Below are 21879 nucleotides of genomic sequence, written 5' to 3'. Positions count from 1 at the left end.
TTTTTGCAATTTTTGTATTTATAAACTGAGCGCCCGGGAAAGTAATGAACTGGCTATTGGTCTCATCGTAATCGAGGCGGATCTTTATTCGGCCACATTTTTATAAGAATCAGTAGTCGTGGTTTAACTTTACGAGGTATACACTTTCAAGGAAAGTGGATCGGAAAGCCGAAATAATTGTAAAAGTAATGGCTGAAACATTCTCCTTGTGGAATAGATGTTTAAAATATGTCACTGTCCTATAAAAAAATAGTGCGGAAGCATTTTTACAGGCAAATTTCTGCTCGTATTACTGAAATGTGTAATCCTTTTGAAGTGCTATGGTAAATAGGGCTCCTCGTGTGATCAAAATCAACAAAGTTTGCCCCAAAATTCTCAAGCACAAAGGAAGACTTCTTTTCCCCAGAGCTCCCATTGATTTCAATGGTCTTTCTGAGCCTGAAACAGGAGTAACTGTGACCTGTAATATTTTTATGACACATAAACCATAAAAGAATAACGTTAACAGTGAAAGTCGGCCAAGTAGTGTGCCTGGGGGAGAAAAGGAATGTTTGCCTTGGAAAGGGAGAAAGGGGAGAGGGAGAGAAAAAGAGAAAAAGTGGGAGAGACACAGAGAAAGACAGAAAGAAGGAGGAAAGAAAATTTTTAAAAAAATTTCTTAAATATATTTCTATTTATTCATATGTTATTAATTTAGTTATTTCTGTATTCCCTTTTTGTGGTTACCAATTTACTGCGATCTCACAGAGCTAATTGCTAGGGGAAAACAAACAAGAGGTCTTGCTCCTAAACTTACGCGGAAAAATATTCCGAAACGATTCTTTTCCCAAAAAAAATCACAGACCCCCCCCTCCCCGCCGCGTCGAGGGCCCCCGCCATGCCGCGGGCGGGGCGCGGCCCCCCCCGGCCCCCTCCCCGGCGCGGCGCTGCAGCCCAGGCTCTCCCGCGGGCGGCCCCGGGTCCCGGCCCAGATCGGAGCCTCCCCGGGGCCCGGACGGGAGCTCACCGCCTTTCGTGCCCGGGGTCCCCCGGCAATGCCTGGGCGGGAGGGGGATAGCTCCTGAGGAGCAATTTGCCGCTGAAAACCCGCTCGAGTCTATAGCCCAAACGTGAGCTGCCATTAGAGAGGTACTAATAGATCCCTATTAAGAATGCATTTATGCAGTGATTACGTGAACTTTGGCCTTTGAAGAGTCCCTGCAATTAGCAGCGACGTCAGTCGCGTTTTGCCCAGATTTCTCTCTACTCTTCTCCCATCAAGGATGAAGAGTGGAGCACAGCTCCGCGGCTCCGCCAGCGCCTCCAGATGCCGGGAGCATCTCCAACTGCCACCGCCCGCCCCCTCCCCGCCACGCCGCCTCTCTACCGGGGAGAAAGAAAGCCCCAAGCACCCCTCCCTTTGCCCCCGGACCCCCTTTGAAAAATCCGGATCCCTTGCGGGAGGGTTTGTTTCCCGCATCCCCGGTACCGCTCGCCGGGGGTACACGCCTTTACGCCGGCGGCGGCTGCAGCGCGGGCGTGGGGGGGAGATGCTGAGGTTTTGCCATCTCCGCAAAACAGCGGAAAGCGGTTAAGATTTAGCAAATACTGCTGGGCAAAAACGAGAGGAAGATTGCCGCTGCCGGGGAGACAGCGAGAGGAGAGGGATGACTCTGTAATTGTTGCCTTTACCAAGGCTGTGAGATTAACCACTGGGACTTATTCTATAGTGACCCATCACCGAATTCATTTCTGCTTGAACTTTCGGTGAACCTGAGATTAAAGAGGGGAGAGCAGCTAAGCAGTTTGTTGCTAGCTGCCTTTTCAACAGCCCTTTCAGACTGAGTAAATATTGATCGGTTTCAATCTGATTGCCCCAGAGGAAAACACCAAAGCATCTCAATAGCCTCCAAAAGTAAACTTTAAAGGTGAACAGCAGAAACGGCCTTAAGTATGATAGGAAGATGCTAAAGTCCGTTTGACATTTGGACGCGGTTTAGGTTGGGTTTTTTTGGTGGAAGTTTTTTCCTTCCTTTTTGCCCCCTGAGACTCTACAGAGAAAAATTAAAATAAATTTTTAAAAGTGTAAAAACAAATGACCTGAAGGGCAAATGAGTGTCTCCATCAGGTCCAAGCACACTGTGATTTTTTTTTAGCGATATTTTTATGGTAGAAACTCTAAGCTAGAGATTTTCATTGCTCTTCCCCACACTCCTTGGCCCAAAAGGTTGATCGTATCGAAATAATAATAACGCTAATAAAATGAGCCAGGATCGGGAGGTCTGGGATATCTTTGCTTGAAATAGATCAGGGCTGTGAAAAAAAAAAAAAGATAGCCCGGGGTTTGGGCTTGGGAGGATACGGGATTCTTTGCCGATTAATCGCTCACCGCAGATTGACGCACTGACAAGAGTCTCGTCTCTCGCATTTAGGCTATAATTTATGGCCGCTTTTTCTAACACATTAAGCCAACACCGGGGGAGCCGGGTTGCAGATCCGGATTCCAGCAATGTTTAGATCCAGATTTCGATATTGAAATACCCTCACTGGCATGCAAATGCCACTTTAACACATCCAAGTCTCTGGAAGAAGGCCATCTGTTTTGCTTTGTGGCTTTACACTAATAAACAAAAGGTAAAGTATACGGCAGGCGGGGAAATGAAAGAAACCAAGGCATCGGCGGGAGCCTTTGGAGACAGCCCTGCTCCCTTGCAGATATCTCGGCTCTTGGTATGGCCGCCGCGCCTTGCAAATCAGGGCTTGTCTCTTTTGACACCGAAGTGAAGAAAATTTCGTTGACTCTCTGCGGATCCCGCAAAGCCGAGCCTGCGTGGGCAGCCCGGCCCCGGGAGAAGCCCGGGAGCACTGTCCCGCAGCTGGGCCAAGTGAAGGACATGTTACGTGTGTTTGTGATGAAATTCAAGAGGCATCAGTGGCTTGGGACACCCCTCATCCAGATGAGCATGTCTCTGCTCCACCCTGCCACCCGCTTTCTCCCCACACACGCTCCCGACCCGACCCGACCAGCTCTTCATTTGGCACCTTTTGGAAATCTTAACGACGTTTACCTGTGAGAACTTGCTCTTTTTCCCGGGAAAGAAAAAAAAAAAAAAAAAGTAGTGGTCGTTGTGGGGAATGGGCTGGGGTTAATGCCAGAAGTGCAGTGCCGAGCACCTGGGAGCCATCTTCCACCTTGGCACCCATCAGCCGCTGGGGATGGCAGCCTGGGGCGGGAGAGAGAAGCTGGACCAGCTTAGTGCCCGGGCTAATTAAATGTACAGCCCTTGGAGAGGGGCCTGCGATGTGAGGAAAGACTGGCTGAAGACAGTTTCTGCTTTTGAAGGGTGCTCTGTTTATGTAAGTGTCAGCATCCATCCCGAGGTGAAAAGGTTAGCACTTGACCCAGGAAGCTCTCGTGTTTGTGCTTCAGAAATAGATCGGGATCATAAATTCCTCCCAGTTATGGAGGAGTGAGAGAAGGGCCTTATATTTTCTAAAAATAATATTATTTGAGCATAGGAGAGGAGTAAGTTTTGTGTTATGAGCCAGGCTGGGCAGCCAGAGCTCTGACCCTGGCAAAACAATGCATGAGGAGTAACGTTGAGAGACTTTGCCTCCCCTTCCCCCTTGGAAAGGCCCCAGCAGTAGAAAATAAGGGAAACCAAACTGCTGAGCCCGGCCTGTGACGTCACGCAGAGGCAGGCAGACAAGGGCTACCTGAAAGTGGAATATATTTATTACAGACATTATAAGGACCCGTAAATCCTGCCCTGGCTTCCATCACCGGCGGAATCCCAGAGCCTTTCATGATTGTACAGAAAATCAGGAGGACATTTTGCTCACACACAACAACTGATAGAACTCAGTGTACCCGCAGTACAGCAAAGCACAGTGCGTCATGCAATGGTCCGGACACCAACCACAGAAATTATACATTCATTTGGCCATTCGTCACATTCACGAGTAGGTTGAAAAGACATCGAGTCTAAAGGAGGGTTAATATGAAAATAGGAAGAGGCGAAGTCTTCTGGGTGATTATACCCTTCGGTTGAGTATAACCCAGCACAGCTTTTGGAGGTGGGGGAAGCAAGCACACCGGGTAAAGTTTACAAAACCTAGTGCAATTGAAGCCTTGTTTGTCACATTTAAAGAAATAGCGCTACTTTTTTGAGGTATCTGCTTGAGCTTAAGACGTTTACTTGATACGCTCACCGGCTTTATCAATATAAAAGTGGATCCAGTTTGGCGAATGCGCTCGCCCTGCTTAACCTGATAATCGAAACGTCATTTCTAGAAAAATCTGTAAAAAGATAAATCTCTTGGACAAAGTATTTACAAGCAACAAACTCATAGACACGAACAAAGAAGACATTAAATTAAAGGGGTGAAAGTCCTGTAAGTCGTGTAAACACTTGCAATAGTGCATCTCTTCGTGTGGTTATGTACCCTAGATCACCTGTCTTTCACTCAGGGAAACTCAGAGGACCGTCCTTGCAGCGGAGGAGGAAGGCCCTTACGCGTGTGCCAACACAGTTCCTCCGCAGAAAGGGTTGGGGGGGCGAAAGAAAATCTCCTGACACCAAGGCGCCGGGACCCGGCGGCTGGGAGGCAAGCGGACGGCGGAGCCGGCACCCCCGGGGCCGGGCGTGGGCGGCGGCGGAGGGGGTGTCCCGGCGCGCCGGGACCTCTCGGGGAGATCGACCGACCGACCGAGGGACCGACACAACCGCGGTGAACGGACGCGAGCTGCGCTGGCGGGGGCGTCGCGATGGGCGGCCGCCGGGGCGCGGCGCGTCTCAGTTGGAGGCAGCGAGCGTGTCCGAGGCGGAGGAGGAGGGCGAGGCGCTGCAGGGAGAGGAGCAGGACTTCTCAGAGGAGTCCTCCGCCTTCTCCTCGCAGCCCGTGGGGGTGGCGGGGGAAATGGGCAGCAGCCCTTCTTTCTCCCGTTTCTTTTGCTTCATGCGCCGGTTCTGGAACCAGATCTTCACCTGCGTCTCGTTGAGTTGGAGGGAGGCAGCGATTTCCACCCGCCTGGCCCTGGTCAGGTACTTGTTGAAATGAAACTCCTTCTCCAGCTCGGTGAGCTGCTTGGTGGTGAAGTTAGTTCTGACGGTGTTGGGCTGCCCCACGAAGCCGTACTCGCCAGCCTTGCCTGCGAGGGGACATGCAGCGGTAAGTAAGCGCAAATGATTTATAGGCGACGTAATCAATACGTCCACACCGGCTAAGCGATAGGGAGCAAGAACTCCTTAGGATAAGAGGGAAGCCCCGGCAGGGTGAGTGATGGAGTGCGAGGTGCTAAACCGGAGTCAGCCTCTAGTGTCAGAGGAAACTTGATAAGTGGTTTATGAATTACAAGAAATATGACCGCGGGAGAGGCGGAGAGGGGGAGTTAGGAATAAGCAGCGCTGGCTTCCAGGGCCGCGGGCAGACGGCTGCGGCTGCTCCCAGAGGTGCGGGCCGCCCTACCTGCCCAGCGCCCCGCTGGGCACCGCGCCGCTTTCCCCGCACCCACGGCAGAGAGAGAGAGGAGCGGCCCCAGCCCCAGACCTAAAGCCGGCCACTGACCTGTTTTGGGTGGGTTTCTTTTCACTTTCATCCAGTCGAAGGTTTGCGCCGGCGGCGAGGTCTCGGCGGAGGGGGAGCGGGCGTTTTCCCGGTGGCCGGCGTGGAGGGGAGACAGGGCATGGTTGTAGGTGCCCAGGGGCAGGCTCTGCTGCTCCTGCCCGTAGGGGGGAGGCACGTACTGAGCGGGGCCCCCCGCGTAGCCCTGGTGCGAGTGCTGCGCGGCGGCGGAGGAGGGGATGCTCCCCGAGTACACGGCGGGGGCGCAGGGGGGGAAGCCACCGCCCAGCTCCGCGTCCTGCCCCAGGGGGTAGGGGCCGTACGCCGGTCCGAAGCCTTGCGCGCCGTAGGTCGGGCCGCAGCCGGGGTGCGCGTAGGACATCCCTAGGCCGCCGTGGTGCTGGTAGGCGGCGGGCTGGGCCGGGGGGTGGTGATGGTGGTGGTGGCGGTGGGGGCTGATGGGCACCCCGCGGCCCGCGAGGAAGCGGTCCTCCCCGCTGCAGCTGCCGGCGCTGACGGCGCAGGGCTGGAAAGTTGTAATGCCGTGGTCGGGGTGGTAGGCGCGGGCGGCGCAGCCCCCCGCCTCGCCGCCGAGGACGGGGTACTCGAGGAAGGAGCTCATCCTCGCCGTGTCTCTCTGTCACGCCGCCACCGGGTCTTCAGCCTCCGGCGGGGCCGCGCCAACTTTCCCACTTCCTCCATGGGGCCGGCAGGAAAATGACACGAAGGTACAGGCAGCGGGCAGGCACGTGGGGGGCGGCAGCCAATGGCTGCGGCGCCTGCGGGACTTTCCCGGCTCCTGCCGCTGATAGATCGCCGCGTCGGGAGCATTTAAACGCCGAGCGCTCCGACGGCGTGGCACGGCACGGCGCGGCACCGCGGGGCAGGGCGGCGGCGGCGGCTCCCCGGGGGGGTGGGGGTGGGGGGACTAGGTTGTCACCCCGCCGCTGTCACCGCCGGGGTCCCGCCCGCTGGCTGACAGGGGAAGGCAGGAGAGACACGGCGGCTGTACTCAACCCGCGGAGCCCACCGGCCGGCCCCTCCAGGGTGAGTGTTGCTGCAGGGAGGGTGCCCCGGCGCCTCCCCTGCCGTCGGCGCTGTCAGGCCGGCGCTGGGCACCTCCGCCGCCCCCCATCCCCCGTCTGGGGCAGCGCGGGGGAGGCTGGATCGGAGGTACGGGGTGGGCGGGAGGGCGGCGGGAGCAGCGCTGAGAGTATCGGCCCTGGGGACGGGGATGAGAATGGGGCCGTGGATGTAGTTGGAGACTGCTATGGGGACGGGAATGGAGATAGGGACGGGGATGAGGATAAAGCGGAGAACAGGGATGGGGACGAGGATGTGGATGGGAATGGGCGTGGAGGTGGGATGGGGATGGAGATGGGATGGGAACGGCTATGAGGCTGAGGGATCTCGCTGCTTCTGCCCTGCCGCAATTCCAGCGCGCGCGACGCCAAGAGTTAAAGGGGCTTGTCCAGCCGCATCACCAGGCGGCCGCGGACATTAGCATGGAAATGAGCCGCTTTTGGGACTGATTGCCATTGTGTTCTCCCGGGCCCGCATCCCTGCTCCCCCCGCACCTCCGTCGGGCTCACCCGCGCCAGCCCGGGCCTGGGATAGGGGAGGAGGAGCCGGGGCCAGGGGGACGGATGATGAAGCGGGAGTCCGCAGGCTCCGCAACCCATCTGCTGGGTCCCCGCGGTGCCGCTGCCGCCCGCCCGCCCTGGGACCGGGCGGGGGGAAGGCTGCCCGGGGTGCCGCGGGTCGCAGCCCGGCGGCCCGGGGAGGCGGCCCGGGGCAGGGGCAGAGGAGCAACAGGAGGCGCCGGTCCCGCCGCTTCGGCCCCTTTGTCCCTGTGCACCGCCACCCGGGCCGACAGTGGCGGGAGGTGGCAGATGGCTAGTGGCAGAGGCGGCCCCAGGACCCTTGGGAACCGCGCTCAGCATCGACTCAAAGCTGCCCCTCCGCACCCGCACGGGAAAAAAAAAAAGGGTCCGTGGATAGAGGAGGAAGGAGGGCGGTGGGATGTGGGTTGCGACCACATATTCGGTTTATATACGCGGAAAAGGGAAGGGGAGGTAAAGGCCGGGCATCTGTCCCTCCCGGGGCATGCAGCCGTCTGCAGGGAGAGGGAACGACACCAACACGCTTCAAAGAGGCGTCCTGTGAAACGTTAACCTCGAGGACAGATGGATGGAAAGTCATGTCCCCTGCCACCAAGAGTGGCCCCCTCTATTCTGCAGGTGCATTTCCATCCGGCTCCTACGTCCCTCTGTTCTCATGCTCGGTTGTTGCTTGTTTTGAAATCCAAAAGGTTCTCCTACCCAGCCACCTCTGCCTGCTCACGAACACACACACACACAAACCCTCAAGCTCCTCCCTCCCATATGAACTACAACATCCTCTCCTAGGTGCAAAGCTCTCCTACTGCTATTAGGTCAGCCCTTATCCCATGCCACCTCCACGGCCTCTCTACTGCCAGTCAAAACCAAAGAGCTGCTCTCTCCACCACACATCTGTCCCTATGCCCTCAGTGTTTCTATTTATTCTGATTTACTACGCAGGCACGGATGGTTAAGGGCCCTCTGGAAAGGTTCAGTTTCTTAAACTCCAGAGGGGTGGGGTGGAGGACAAGAGCAACAACACTCCAGAGGCATTTATGGCATTATACTGCACCAATTCTGGCTACGGTTATGGCTGTAAGCACATTTATTTCATTATTGTAAACCAGTTGTGATAAATACTGCATAAGGCAGAGAGAAAAGGCAGGCCGCTGTGACTGTTTACTAATAAAAGGGCTGGTGTCTTTTCAGCGCTTTTTCAGTCAGCCAAGAAAAAATGTATTTTACTATAAATAGATCTGGTTTACCCGTAAATTCCGCCGAATCACAGCACCTCTCTTACAGTCTTCAGCATCTTGAAATCCTTTTTTCTCTCCCTTTTTTGTGCCATTGTCTCTTTTGTTGCATTGTCTCTCTGGCGGGGCTATGGAGGTTTGCTGCCTGTACTGTGCGTGGGGGCACCATCATGAGAAGGGCTGGAGCAGAGGGGAATACCCCCCTGCTCCGCGGCCTGGCGAGGGGCCCTTCCCTCTGCCGGCAGGCCGGCCCGGCCCCTCCGTGCCCCTCCACGTCTCCACTCCGTTGTTTCCTGCCCCGGGACTGGGGCCAAGGGGGCAACCTGGCGCTTTAGGCTTTTCCGTGGGAGTGTGCCCCTGCTGTGGCCCCAGGGCTCACCAGGACACTCAGAGGCGACTCCTGCTCGAATCCCCTCATTTATTTAAATGAAGAAGGTGAGAAGTTTAGATCTTGCAGAGTATTTTCCCTTTTTTTTTTTTTCTCTTTTTTTTTTAAGCGTTGGCAGCATCCAGAAACCTGGACACAAAAGAAACCCCAACCCGTACGTGCACGTTGCAGTCCAATGTAACCCAGAGGTAGAGGAGTTAAAATGCCGGTGAGGCTGCTCGCTTTCCGCAGGGACAGGGCTGGAGCAGAGAGAAGGACAAGAAGCAGGGCCGAGGTTTCGCAGCGTCCACAGCTCAGCCAAGCTGTTGTTTTAAAAGAGCAATAAAAATGAATTATGACTAAACGCCTTCTCAGTTAATGGTTTTAGACGGGGATCCCCAGCCCCGGCAAATACGTAAGAGGATTTTTATTTGTGCATGTGTTCCTGCAATTGATCTCTTTGATGACATTCTCATTCATAGAAAGAGTTTGATTTATGACTTTCGGAAGAATTGCGCTCAGCCCTTCCAGCTATAACCCACGCATCCCAGCTCCACAACGTTTTGTAGTGCTGGGAGACAACACTCCTCGCATGGACGGGCAGCACAGCCCTGGCCACAAGCCCCTGCTGAAGTCCCACTCGCCTCTGTAATGTAACTACACGCTCACACCCACCCACACGCACTCACACGCACACAGGGAGCCGCGATCGCAGCCTCCCGGGATCCCCTGGCCTCGGAGCGGCAGAGCCCCGCTGGCATCTGTTGCTCGGGTTTTAGTCCAAAGGATGGGGCTCACCCCCCCTTTGGGGTCCGGCAACTGCACTAGCCAGGTGGCAGGCAATTTGGTGGGGGTTTCTGAAAGCCCATCTTTGCTGCTGCCAGTAGAAAGTGGGGAGCCCCGAGGAAATAGTAACTTTAAAGTCAGAGTTTCCCCTTTTCGTTATCTGTCCTTCGACCCACAAGAAGGTTTAAACAGAAAAATGTCTTCGGCTGTGCCCCCTCACTACCCCTTAAAAGGACCGAGTGGAGGGGCTAATTCGTCTCTAAATACTTCTTTTCCCCTCCACGTTTCTGCCACCCGTTTGATTTTACAGTCACTAACTTCTCCGTTTCCTCTCCTTCTAGGGCTGGTTTCTTGGAGCGCTCGGAACATGAGGAGTAACCAAGCACATTCTCTGTGAGCTCTGATATTTTTTAAGATACACTTCCTGAAACAGCTTGCTGGCTGCTGAGCACTACTTTATAGAAAAACAAGATTCTTTCCCTAAAAAAAAAGCCTTTCGTGTACATAATAGGCTAGTTTCTGCAGGAAACTCTTATCCTACTGAGTCTCTCATGTTTTGCCTGTAAGAGAGAAAGTGCTCGTTCATGCTTTTGTTACAGCTCTGCATTTCCAAGCTTTGTATCCTCACGGAGATAAGATGCTACATTTATACATTAAAAGGCAGAGGTCTCCATCAAAGCTGTGAATGGGTTTGTTTTCTTTGGTTTGTTTTTTTTTTTTCCCTTGTGGGAACCCTTGCAATAAAGAATTTGAACGTGTTTTTGCTCTCTAATAAATGTCCTAAATTGCCAAAAGGGGAGAACTCGTAGTCAGAATGTCGGATTTTGATTATTAGTAAATTAAGAGTAGAAGGGAGGGGGAGAAATACCCGTCATGTTATCAGTCTTGAAAGGGGAGAGGAAGAGAGAGGGAGAAAGAGAAAGAAAAAAGAGAAAGCTCCTTGTATCAAACAAGAATTTATTCTACCAAAAATACTTATGACAACGCATCCTAATGCAATACAAAAATAAAAAGAAAGTGAAGATACAATTCCTATATGATCACTTTCTTACATACCTCATATATTGCTTTCATAGAAGGACCTAGAATGGGGCTAGGTTAAAATCAAACACAACTAAAACTTCGTAAGAAACGGCAAAATGGCACAGCAGAGGGAGGTAATAAACAGAAAATACTGACCAGGAAAAGGGAGAAAAAAAAATAAAATTAATTCACGGGAAAAATAAAGAAGAATAAGGAGGAGAAAGCAGGACCCTTGTAGAGGACGTCTTTAATTTCTCAGTAATTCAGATGCTGCAAGTCAATTGTAGTGAGTGTGTCTGTAAAAAAGTCAAAACTGTCAGCAGAAATATCTACAGGACTGTCCAGAGATCCTGGTAAACTGGGGGAAACTGCATCTGAAAGCTGTAGGCAAGAATCTGTGGAGAAAACGTTAAAGTCCTGTAAAGAAGGGACATCTAGGGCCTCAGGACTGTCATTGTTCAGGCCAGCTGCACAGTTCTGGGCCATTGTTGAGAGGCAGTTTTGAACAGTGGGTGACTGATGTTGAAAATGTTTCAGATTTTTCTCATTGCTCGTTAAAGGCGAAACGGGGAAAGTTTGGGACTCGCCATTGTGCGCATTCTGCGCCTGCTGCTGGGAGAGGGCATTCTGCTGGAAAGCGTAGCCTTCCCGCTCCAAGAGAGCACCGGAGACGTTGCTGAGGGCTTGCTCGAAGAGGGATTTCTCCTCCTCCTCCTCCTCCGCCGCTTTCTCGGGGTCCTCTAGGCTCTTAAATTTCCCCTCGCTGTTTTGGTTCTCCTTGCACTGGGTTTGTCTCTTGTGCTTCATTCTCCTGTTCTGGAACCAGACTTTGACTTGTCTTTCAGTCAGATCCAGCAAGGCTGCAATCTCAACCCTCCTTGGTCTACAGAGATACTTGTTGAAATGAAATTCTTTCTCTAGCTCCAAAAGCTGGGTGTTGGTGTAAGCCGTCCTCAGCCGCCTAGATCCACCGCTACCACTATCGGGGATTTCAAGGGGGTCTGTTAAAAAAAGAGAAAAAAAAAAGAAAAAAAAAGGAAAAACTCCACCACCACACGCACCCCAAAGCACCACCGCCACAACAGCGAAAGCAAAAACACACACACGCACACATAAAACAGATAAATGCACGGACTGAATTTCAGCACCCGAGCACATCGCATCCCGGGGGGGTGGGTGGGGTGAGGGTGCTCTCTCAGCACGTATGTGTCTACATCTATATGTCCATATAGCATAAAATAGCAACTGCAACAAAATGGCCGCCTTTGGATGCAGTAAACCCATTGTGTTGCAGTGCTGAGCGCCCGGTGCTGCGTGTCCCTCGGCCACCTCCGCAAAATCACTGCCTCCAGCTCCCCAACCTCCCCACACCAGAGCAAACTTTATATTAGCCATACCGCAATTTATAATTAATGCATCAGCTGCTTAGCAGAGCGGGAGCAATCTATCACTCTTCATTACTGTCAAATATCCTAACTCTAGGACGGCGAGACAAGAGAGGTCAGCTCCAACTCAAATAAATCATCCCGCGTTAAGCAAGTTTGGGGAAAGTTTGGGTTTCCAGAGAGCCCCGCCAGCTCCGTCCTCCCCGCCCGCCCGCCCCTCCGCCTCGTCCCCCCGCCAAGCCGGGGGGATGCGGGGAGCCAAAAAAGCGGCCCGGCGGGGCCGGCGGCAAGTCTTTGGACTGACCTTTGTGGCTGAGGCAGGCAGGTCCAGCGGCTGAGGCGGAGGCCGAGGCGGGCGGCAGCGCGGATCGCTTGGATGCCTTTTTCTCTTTCATCCAGGGGTACTCCGGGGGCGGCGGGGCGCCGGCGGGGCCCGGGCTACCGCTGCGGCCGCGGGGGCTCGCCTTGGGGCGACCGCCGCCGCCGCTGTGGCGAGGGTGGCTGCCGGGGTTCAGGCTGGGGATGGTCTGCTCGAAAGGAGGAGGAATCAGTGTCGAGTGTGAAAGCGTCGAGTTCTTGATTGATGAACTTTGAAATGTATCACCGACAGGGGGAAAAGATGTCAGGCACTCAGCAAGCGATGGCTGGCTATTGATAAAACCGATCTCTCGCTCAAATGCGAAATTCATGGCCTTCAACTGGCAGCCCCCGCGGAGAAAAAGTTCCCTCGGATTCAGGGGGCTCGGGGGGGGGAACGCCCAGGAAAAAGGAGAGAGAGGAGAAAAAAATATAGCATAGAAGATCGCTGGTGGGGTGTTTTTTTTCTAATTCACTGATTACAGCCGTATGGGGACCGTGCTACTATTAAACTATTGAATTCATGGAGACAAGGTTGAAATTGGACCGAATTGGCTGTCACATGATTGCCTCTGCCCAATGACAATTTGGGCTTTAATCAAAAGAAGCCACTGTCTGTTTGATTGATCCAAAAAAGTCGGGAAGGAACGCCTCGTTGGGGGCCAGAAAGCCTTTATTTACCCTTTTTTTTAAAGAGGGAAATGATATCTCGAGTATCTATCCCCTTGGCGTCCTAATCTGAAATGGTCGGGGGTGAGGGGGAGGGTGCGTGTGCGTGGAGATGTTTGTGTGAGAGGCTGCGAGTGTGTGTGTGTGTGTGCGAGAGTGAGTGTGTGCGTGTGGTTGCTTGTCCTGCAGCTTGCTGCCTCCCTCGCCTCCACCCGCACACTCTTCTCTCATTGTTTGGGACTGTCAGGAAAACGCTTTGCACCTCACAAATCATTTAAGCACCTCAATCTGACGCCTTGAGTCATTAACAAAGTAATCCATTAATCTTCAAAGTTTTGACACCGCCAGGCCCCCGCATAAGAAGTTGTACCCAGGCAGGAATCTGAAGCAGAGGGTCTTGATTTTTTCCTAGGAATAGCACTTCCTCCAAAACTAGTTTCTCCTTCCCATCGACTCAGCCTCGATGGGCTCCTTTTTCTTTCCTTTTTTTTTTTTTTGTGCGTGTGTTTGTTTATTTTTTCTTTCTTTTTTCCTCCTTTTTTTTCTTTTGTTTTCCTTTTTTTTTTTTTTGGTGGCTGTCGGGTGTACAGTACGAAGAACAATTGGCCGCCGGTGCCGAGCCATTGTTTAACAGGATCTTCCTCAGCAACCTTGCTTCTAGGGGAAGAGTCACATAGCAGCAGCCCTTCTGCTTCATGACTTCCCTCTCCAGTTGGCTTCCCGGGATTGGACCATAAAACATAACCCTAGGAGTACCTCTCTGGGCGAGCCAAATCGCGAGGCTGCAAACGCGTCTGGCTGTTGCCTCTTTAAAAAAAAAAAAACCAAATCCTGTGCCTTAGCTTGCAAACGATACTCCCGTCATAATTTGCTTAATAACCGTAGTAGGCTGGTTCTGGTGAGTATTTTCGATTACCAGGAAATATACGGGCTGGTAGCGGGTTTGTTTTCACGGGGCCAGGCAGCGCGAAAATGCAGCGGGGTTACGACTTGAGAGACGGCAACTCGCCTCCGACGCTTGGCTCTCACCGCCGCCGTCTCCAGTCGCCCCTGCTAGGTCGAGGCAAGTCCCGAATTTGGATGCTTTGAGCACAATTTTCCAACCAGACTGAGGCGAGAGGGAGAGCGATGACAATGATGGCCGTAATCACCAGCCTGATGAATCCTATGGTCACAGCCGCCCCGGGCAGCCCGGACGGGGCTTGCCTTCCCGCGGAGCCCGGGGTGCCCGGTGGGGTGGGGTGTGCCGTAGGGCCGGGGGGAAAAGCACAGCCGAGCCGCTCTCCGAGTCCTCCTCTCCTCGAGGAGCCAGGGACCATCGCCAGAGCGATGCGGTGCCGTCTCGCTTTATTTTCGGAGTTGCCAAAAAGGGGTCGGCAAGCGTCTTCGTAATTAAAAAAAAAAAAAAGAAGAAGAAGAAGAAAAAAAGAAGAGGGGGGAAAAAAGAAAGAAAACAAGACCCCAAGCACTCAGTGGGTCAGTCTGCCTCCAGACTGCACGAAGTGCATTTAAAAAATCGGTTTTAAGTTAATGCACCCACAAGATGTAGCATATCTGCGAAGGCATTGGAGAGAGGGGGAGGGGAGGGGCTGGGAGGCTTTAAATGGGCTTTTTGGTGGTTGCTTGTTTAAATAAAATATAGAACGAGACTTGTCATTTAATCCCTCAAAAGGGATGCCTTACAAATATCGATGCTGTTGGAAAATGCAAGGGGTTTAATTTTCTTGCTTTTAGTCCAAACAAAGCTCTGGTGGTGTCTGCGCGCGATCAATCTTGGCCGCCAAAAGGTTTGACAGCTACTGGCCCTTAAGAACACATTTAAAGCTTCTTGCTCTTTCCAAGATCAAATGTGGCCGAGAAAAGAGGCAGAGGAAGAAACGCAAGTAAACAAGGAAAAAAAAAAAGCTGCTTTTAAAATATGCTGTCAGAGGACTGGGCTGCTTGTGGGAAAAGTCCGGTTTTATTTTGCCTCTCAGTGCCTACCTTGGGGTCGGGCTTTCCTTTTTCTTTTCTATAATTTTTTTTCTTTTTTTCCCCTCTGGAAAATATTGGGATTAACAGCAGGATGACAAATAATAAAGAGAGAGGTTTGGACTTTAACCAGGCTTTGTGAGTAAAACCTGTGTGGGTGTCTCTATTCTGCACATTTGTTTCTTGTGGTCAGTCTAATACAAAAACCACCTGGAACAAAACCTTTGGAGAGGGACGCGAAATTCTTGAGCAAATCAATTACTTCTGCCTCCAGAGGGATCTTTTAATCGTGCGAGTGTTAAATGCAAAAATACGAATTCTTATATGCAATCTACAGGCTCCGAAGAAGGGATTGAGTACCGCTTGCTGGAAAGAAGGGGGCAAAATCGTCTGTATTTTTTTTCTTCGGAGCGGGAGGGGGGTGAAATGCCAAATTCCTTCTTTTTGAACATTTTCCTGAATGTAATTCGTGGAGCTAAAGGAGTCACACAGTAAGAATCACGGACTGTACCGTTACCATTTGCTGTATCTAACCTAACCGATCCGAGGGGTGGGGGGCCGGCTTGAATTTTGTACGGGCGCTCATTTGAAACGAGCAATGTCTTACAATGTTGCAAAAATGCTTTCTTCGCCTACAAAATAATAATCAGTCGTTGGTCTGTATTGGGTGATATGAAAAATATCAGACCACATAACCTTTCCTTCCACGGTTGCATATCTAAATATACAATAAACAGCACGGTAAAAATATATTTGCAATCCCTTTCTTTGACTGAGCGTGCTTTATCTATTTATGTAGAAAAGCTCTATATAGATTCATGGATGTATGACAATGCTTCAGGATCAGGCAAGGATGGTTCTGGGGACAAGATAAAGCCCAAAGATTAATAATATTTCAGCATGAGACCAAAATGGCGACATTTTTTTCTGTGCTCTAAAAGGTACAGATGGTGAACAGCGCACGTTATTATCTACACAGCGTAAGAATATGTCTTTATAAACGTGCAGGGGTATATTTTACCTAGTCTATTAAGGTCCATTTTGATTTATCTTTCAAGTTTCAATCTAAAAATTACGGACATTTCTCCTGAAAGGCAGAAAAATCGGATTTAAGCACACGCTTGCGGGTTTCTCTCTTCCACCTCGAGCCGATTCGGCTCGGAGACCCCCGTGGGTGCCCATTTGGGGCCGGGACAGTCGCCTTTCTGCAGTATCATGTGCCTCCCCCGCCAACACATCCACACACGCACACACATCCACACCCCCGCGGGAAAAGAAGGAACACAAGGCTCCCCTCCCCCCACAGCTTCAGGCTGCGGTGGGAGGGAAGGCGGCTCAGCAAAAATGAAACCACCCCAAAGTAAAATAAAAAATAATAATTAAAAAAAAAAAGAAAGAAAGAAAAAGATGAAATCCACTTCTTCAAGGAAAAAAACGAAGGCGGGCGTGGTGGGTGGAAGGAGCCGTGTCTGGGGACAGAACTGCTCGGCATCCACCCCCCAGCCACTTTTGGGGTTTGGTGCGGGCCTGCTCTACCACCCTAGCTCCCAAGTGTCGGCGGGGTTCGGCCGCCGGCCTCCCCCCAACTCCCCTTCTTCCCCACTGGACGACCCTGGGGGCGAGGCGGACGCTCCGCGCCCGCACCCACACAGGGCTTTATCCTGAGCTCTGCTCCCATGTGCTTCACACACCCCCCCACACCCACACCCCACACCCGGCTGGCCTGCCCGGGAGGAAGGGGACGCTCCCCGCGTTGCTCCGCGGCCGGTCGGTCCCCCACCAGACCCCCGGGGCGGGAGCGATCCGCGCCCTCCTGCCCTCCGCGCCGAGGGGGGGGCACCGCGCAGCGGGCGCAGGAGGAGGTGTCCGCCGCCGCGGGCCGTGAAACCCCGCTGGGAAAGAAAGGAAAAAAAAAAAAACAAACACGAAAGAAAAACCCCTCTCCCTGCCTATGAAATGCTGAAAAGGCGTCGCGGGGCCCTCGGGTGGGCGAGCGGATCCTCGTGTGAGTTTACAGACGAGTTTCCCAGCTCCCCACGTCATGAAGGGCTCTGCCTTCCCTTGCGCTGCGAAGAACATGTTCTTAACTCTTTATTATTCAGAATAAAAACTTTATTTTTTTTTCCGAACGTGAGCAGCAAGGAATGTATAACTTTCAAAACAAATCTAGCCTTTTCAGCTTCACACGCTTTCCGTCTAGCTGGATCTTACAAGCATGAAGTATTCAAACCGTCATCTTTTTTTTCCCAGATTTTATTGCATCGTCATCATCATCGTTATCACTATTTTTAATAAAAGGAGTTATAGTTTCCTTTCAAATGATATTTCCTATGCGTGCCGATATGCCATCTAACATATGGCCAGGTAAATACTTCCTGAATATTCAGGGTACAGATTTTTTATATATATATAAATATGAACAAATGGGGATAAATAAAATTTTAAACACTTAGATTATTCAATGTTTGCAAAAAAAAATATAAATAAATCTGAATGTTCACCAGCATACACACATTGAAAGACTTACACGTATTAATAATTGTCCAGGGAGTCCCTGTCCAAGCGCTTTTGATGTCTTTCTCGCTATTTAAAAGAAGTGCAATAAAAAAAATTGCTTCCCCGTGGGATCAATCATGTACGAACAAATTCACATTTAAGAATTCCTTTTATAGAAAATTTGTTCATATACCCTGTTTTGATAAAAGTGTAGAAGGTAAAGTATAAAGCCTCTGCATACTCCCAAAGTGAGACGCAAGGCTACAGTTCAAGAAGATAAATATCCACTAGTGAAACTATAGAGCAATTCAAGCAACAAATATTGCTACGTCACATAAACTAGAAAACGCTTTTACCAAAGGAAACAAAACAAACCAAAACGAGCAAAAGAAATGAGAAGGGGAGGGGAGGACACATGGTGGGGGGAGGAGAGAGAGAAAGGAAGGGGTGAGTACTTTCCAAAAGTTGGGGGCTTGGTGTTCCACTTAGTGACTCCTGTCTCTTACAGATGGGTGAGTTTGGGCGCTTCCTGAATTCTTCCCTGAGAAGGATGGTGAGCAGTAAGGTCTGTGTATGTTGGGTGCGGATCACAAGGTCCATGGTGGTGATTGTTGGCCATTGGCCCAGCCCCACTGTAGTCCATGTTGGCAGAGGGAGGATGAGGGAGATGAGTTAGACCAAAGATGGAAGGCCCAGAACTGGTCATGGTCTCCACGTAGTTGCCCCCTACATAGACGGGGCTTCCCTGTATATGTGGATTCCCATAACCGTTGCCTTGAAGAGGATGAGTATCGTATTCAGGTGTTACAGCTGCCGTCCCCATGTATCTCTTTTGAGGAGGTGGGCAATTATTAAGAGGAGCGGTATACGATGCAGGGATGCCATAGGTGTTTTGATGAGGCTTGTTAAATGGCGGAGGCGACTGGGGCTCGTAGGGGACACTGTTTACTAAAGAATGCATAGAGTTTAGATATCCCCCAGCAGCTGGAGGGACAGGGCTTCTGCTTGGGGACTGTCCTCCTGAAGAGGTCATCATGCCCTTGCCCTTTTGATCCTTTTTGTATTTCATTCTGCGGTTCTGAAACCAGATTTTGATCTGTCTTTCTGTGAGATTGAGCAAATTAGCCATCTCTACCCTTCGTGGCCTGCAAAGGTACCTATTGAAGTGGAACTCCTTTTCCAGTTCTACCAGCTGGGCACTTGTGTAAGCTGTACGGGCTCGCTTAGAGGAGGCTTGCCCCGGAGGGCTTTTGTCACCAGCACAACTCTCACCTATGTAAATCACACAAAGAACACAATCAGCATGGCAAACCCAGACATGGCAACCAGAGACAACGGCCAACAACACCAGCATCTGGAGAGTTCAGCTCTTGGACATGCAATGGACACCCACGTGTACAAGGAGTACTCCCCATTGGCACAAGCTCAGTCATGCCAACCTGCAAGCCTCAACAGAATTCCTTCACCTCGTTACTGTCACTGTATGGCTATACTTGCTTCCTTTAAGAATGATGGCATGCAACATATCTTGAGCTTTGCATAAAGAAGTAAGAAAGGTTCAGGGAAACACAGCGGGATTTAGAAACTCTGAAGGTGAACTTATGGCTCCGTTAACATAGTGGGATCAGGGTATTCAAGAACTAGCTGTTCTCCATTGCTTTAAAGACCTGCAGCCCTCTTTTTCTGAAAACCCTGATATATACACATCAGCTAGAGATGCCTGAAAGTTAGGTAGCTACAAAATAACATAACATATAAGCATAGAATTGACAGTATAGTGTTTCTATCACGTCTAGCATATAGCATAAACATATGGTAGTGATTGGGAAGTATAATATACATAAGAAGAACATATGGTGGCTAGGCTTACATATAGGCATACAGACATATTTAAATGTTACTGCTTTTTAATAAAATAAATACATGATATGGAAGGCTGTAAACAGCAATGTTACCAGGGCTTTAAAAAGCAGACTGGCAAAGACATTTGCTAAAGTTTTGGACTCTATTTCCAAGGCACATTTAAGAGAAAAAGAGGAAGAGGTTAATGTAAGCCCAACTCCTGGGCACTGGAGCTAGCACTGGTGTTATTGATTTGGGTTTCTTTGAGTAATAAAAGCATTAATAGACACTTCCATCCCTCCAATAATATTTTATGGGCTGAAGTTTATGGCACTCCAGAATTATTTTTGTTTACCAGGCTTGTAACTTTGCCAATCAGCTTGCTAAAATAGCAAGAGGTTCTGACCGCATGCAGGTCATTGATCCTGCCTGCACATGATTATGAGCTATTTTATTCCTGTTACACTTCAGCAGAGATAGGTCACTGTCTTATTAATCTAACAGCACTGTGCCAACAAAGTACTTGGGACAGGCCTCTGGCTTAAGGCCTGGGCTGCTCTGCACCGACGTGATTTACTGGAGGGGGAAATTACCTAGGAAATGTGACAGATGCAGGAGGGTACAAGTGGTTTAGCTGCTCGGAAACAAAATCACTTCGGACCCATCCTACAAGGCTGGGAAAGTTTTGCAAGGGGTGGTTTGTTCACTGAGCTCCCCTTGTGAGCGATGGCAACCCCTTTCCAAAAGCTCGAGGGGGACAACTCAGGGAGGAAAAAAGCCCCCTCCCTCCCCTCCCCGAAGTGAAGGTGGGCAGGGCTGCCCTCCTCCCTGCTATCTGTGTGGTCATCCCAGGGGTACCCAAGGAGAGGGGGGAGCATGTTTCATACCTGAACTGGAACTGCTGTTTTTCTGCTTTGTGTTTTGCCGAGACTCTTTCATCCACGGGAATATCTGTTTGGACATGGTGGGCGAGTTAAGAACTGGGCTCTTGGTGGGGTTGGCTGGGGCAGGGTTGCTGCTGGCATTTTGAGACGGTGAGGCAGAGGACGGAGGTGGAGGTTGTGCCTGCTGGGCCGGAGGCGGCTGCGGTGGGGCCTGTGGGTCAGCAAGGCTGGGGGGCTGGAGAGGCTGGCTGGGGAGGGTCCTCATGCAACTCTCGCTGATGTCATTGGCCTTGTGGTGGGACACGGAGCTGCCGGGAGACTGGAGGGAGCACGCGGGGCGGTGGTACTCAGTTTCCACAAGTGATGAAGATGGAGGATATTGCTGCTGACTCGCATTATAAGTGAAACCATTTGCTCCTTGGTAGGGGTAGGCACCGTAGATTGCAGAGCTGTCGTAGTAGGTCGCTTTTTGCATTTCGTTGTTTCCCAATATTTATTTCGCAAACTGACAGGGTCTTGACACCCTTGGAGAATAACATTGGCACCCCTCTGTCACGTGGCGCTCTTCCTCCAATGGCCTCTCTGGGCAGACCTGGTGTGTGGGGAGAGCAGAGCAGGGTGAAGAAATGGTACAAATCCATCTTACTTTCAATAGCTAAGTGACATGAAAGCCATAAAAGAAAAAGTGGTCAGCAATATTTAGCAGCATGACTTGGCCTCAGGCGCAGAGCATTTCGATATAAAAGCTGCCTGAATTTACTGGCAGCTACAAATATGCGCTTTGCTGCACCGGGATAGGGGCTTTCTAGGGTTTTTTATTTCTTTCTTCTTAAGAAACGGAGCAGGGCACCACACGGCGCGGGGGTTGATTGTTTATCACCGAGAGGCTGTTTTAATACCAGTCTCTGAGATAAGGGTGATCGAGGAATCGGTAATGCAAAGGGGCTGGGCTGTTCCTTCATTCCAGCTCTAGGATCAAACCCTCTCCTGTAACAGGCGTCGTTTTATTTCTAGCCTTTCTCTCCCAGTTACAGCTCTTCATACAACTTCAAAGAAATACATGAGATTGTTCCTGTCTACGTGTGGCAGGGGGCAGGAGCAGGGTGGAAAGGTTTCTTAGCCAGGGATATTTACACACTCCGATCCCAAGTGACGGATTTTGGCTTGTCTATGAAATACTCGATAGGAAAATAAACAAAGCCAGCGCCTTCTCCCCTCCCTGCTCGCACGGCACCCCGAGCCGCCCAGGTCACGCACCCCAGCAGCAGCGGTTTCTGCCCGGGCGAGCCCCGGCAGCCGCCCGCCGCGGCTCCCGCACGGCTCCCGGAGCGGGCCGGGGCCGCCCCACGCAGCCCCCGCGCCCGCCAGCGGGTCTGGAGCCTCGGCTGCACCCGGCGAAGCCCCTTCAGCGAGGCCAGCAGGGGCGAGTTGGGCTCTTTGGCGTCTGTTGGCTTGTTTTTTCAGCAGTTATTTTCAAGACACTAACTTTTCGTGGAATCGACCAGATCCTACCTGTTAAAACATGATGGATTGGGGGAAAAAAACACACCAGGAACCTGAAAAACCAGCGTTCATCTCCATGACCACGGCTTGAACTTTCCTTCCAACTTAGCGATAATAGGTTCTGTCTTGGAAACTGCTATGTAATTTGATGTATGAGGGTCACTTGGCTGGGGAGAGGGTGGACACAAACCCAGAGAA

At 51.4% G+C, this 21879-nt stretch overlaps 3 protein-coding genes across 7 annotated transcripts in view; all 3 read right to left on the bottom strand.

Annotated features, from left to right (window-relative positions):
• Positions 1–4775: 4775 nt before the first annotated feature.
• Positions 4776–6203, bottom strand: HOXA1 (homeobox A1). The gene is made up of 2 exons (XM_068405353.1): positions 5548–6203; positions 4776–5131 (listed from the first exon to the last, which is right to left on the bottom strand). Exons 1-2 carry the CDS (start codon positions 6164–6166, stop codon positions 4776–4778), a joined length of 975 nt encoding a protein of 324 aa, XP_068261454.1. The 5' UTR covers positions 6167–6203.
• Positions 6204–10816: 4613 nt separating this feature from the next.
• HOXA2 (homeobox A2) lies at positions 10817–12648 on the bottom strand. Its single transcript, XM_068405392.1, has 2 exons — positions 12264–12648; positions 10817–11575 (listed from the first exon to the last, which is right to left on the bottom strand). Exons 1-2 carry the CDS (start codon positions 12646–12648, stop codon positions 10830–10832), a joined length of 1131 nt encoding a protein of 376 aa, XP_068261493.1. The 3' UTR covers positions 10817–10829.
• A 4507-nt stretch (positions 12649–17155) lies between these two features.
• Positions 17156–21879, bottom strand: part of HOXA3 (homeobox A3) — a 44829-nt gene continuing 40105 nt past the window's right edge. For all 5 annotated transcript variants that reach the window (XM_068404768.1, XM_068404769.1, XM_068404767.1 and 2 more), the window contains 2 exons: positions 20182–20770; positions 17156–18724 (listed from right to left, as the gene is read on the bottom strand). In XM_068404768.1, coding sequence (XP_068260869.1) covers positions 17955–18724; positions 20182–20653 — 1242 coding nt within the window. In that variant the 5' untranslated portion in view covers positions 20654–20770 and the 3' untranslated portion in view covers positions 17156–17954. The remainder of the gene's footprint in view (positions 18725–20181; positions 20771–21879) is intronic.

Source organism: Nyctibius grandis, chromosome 7 (assembly GCF_013368605.1).
Source record: "Nyctibius grandis isolate bNycGra1 chromosome 7, bNycGra1.pri, whole genome shotgun sequence".
Taxonomy (NCBI): domain Eukaryota; kingdom Metazoa; phylum Chordata; class Aves; order Nyctibiiformes; family Nyctibiidae; genus Nyctibius; species Nyctibius grandis.
This window is presented reverse-complemented; position numbering and strand designations above follow the sequence as displayed.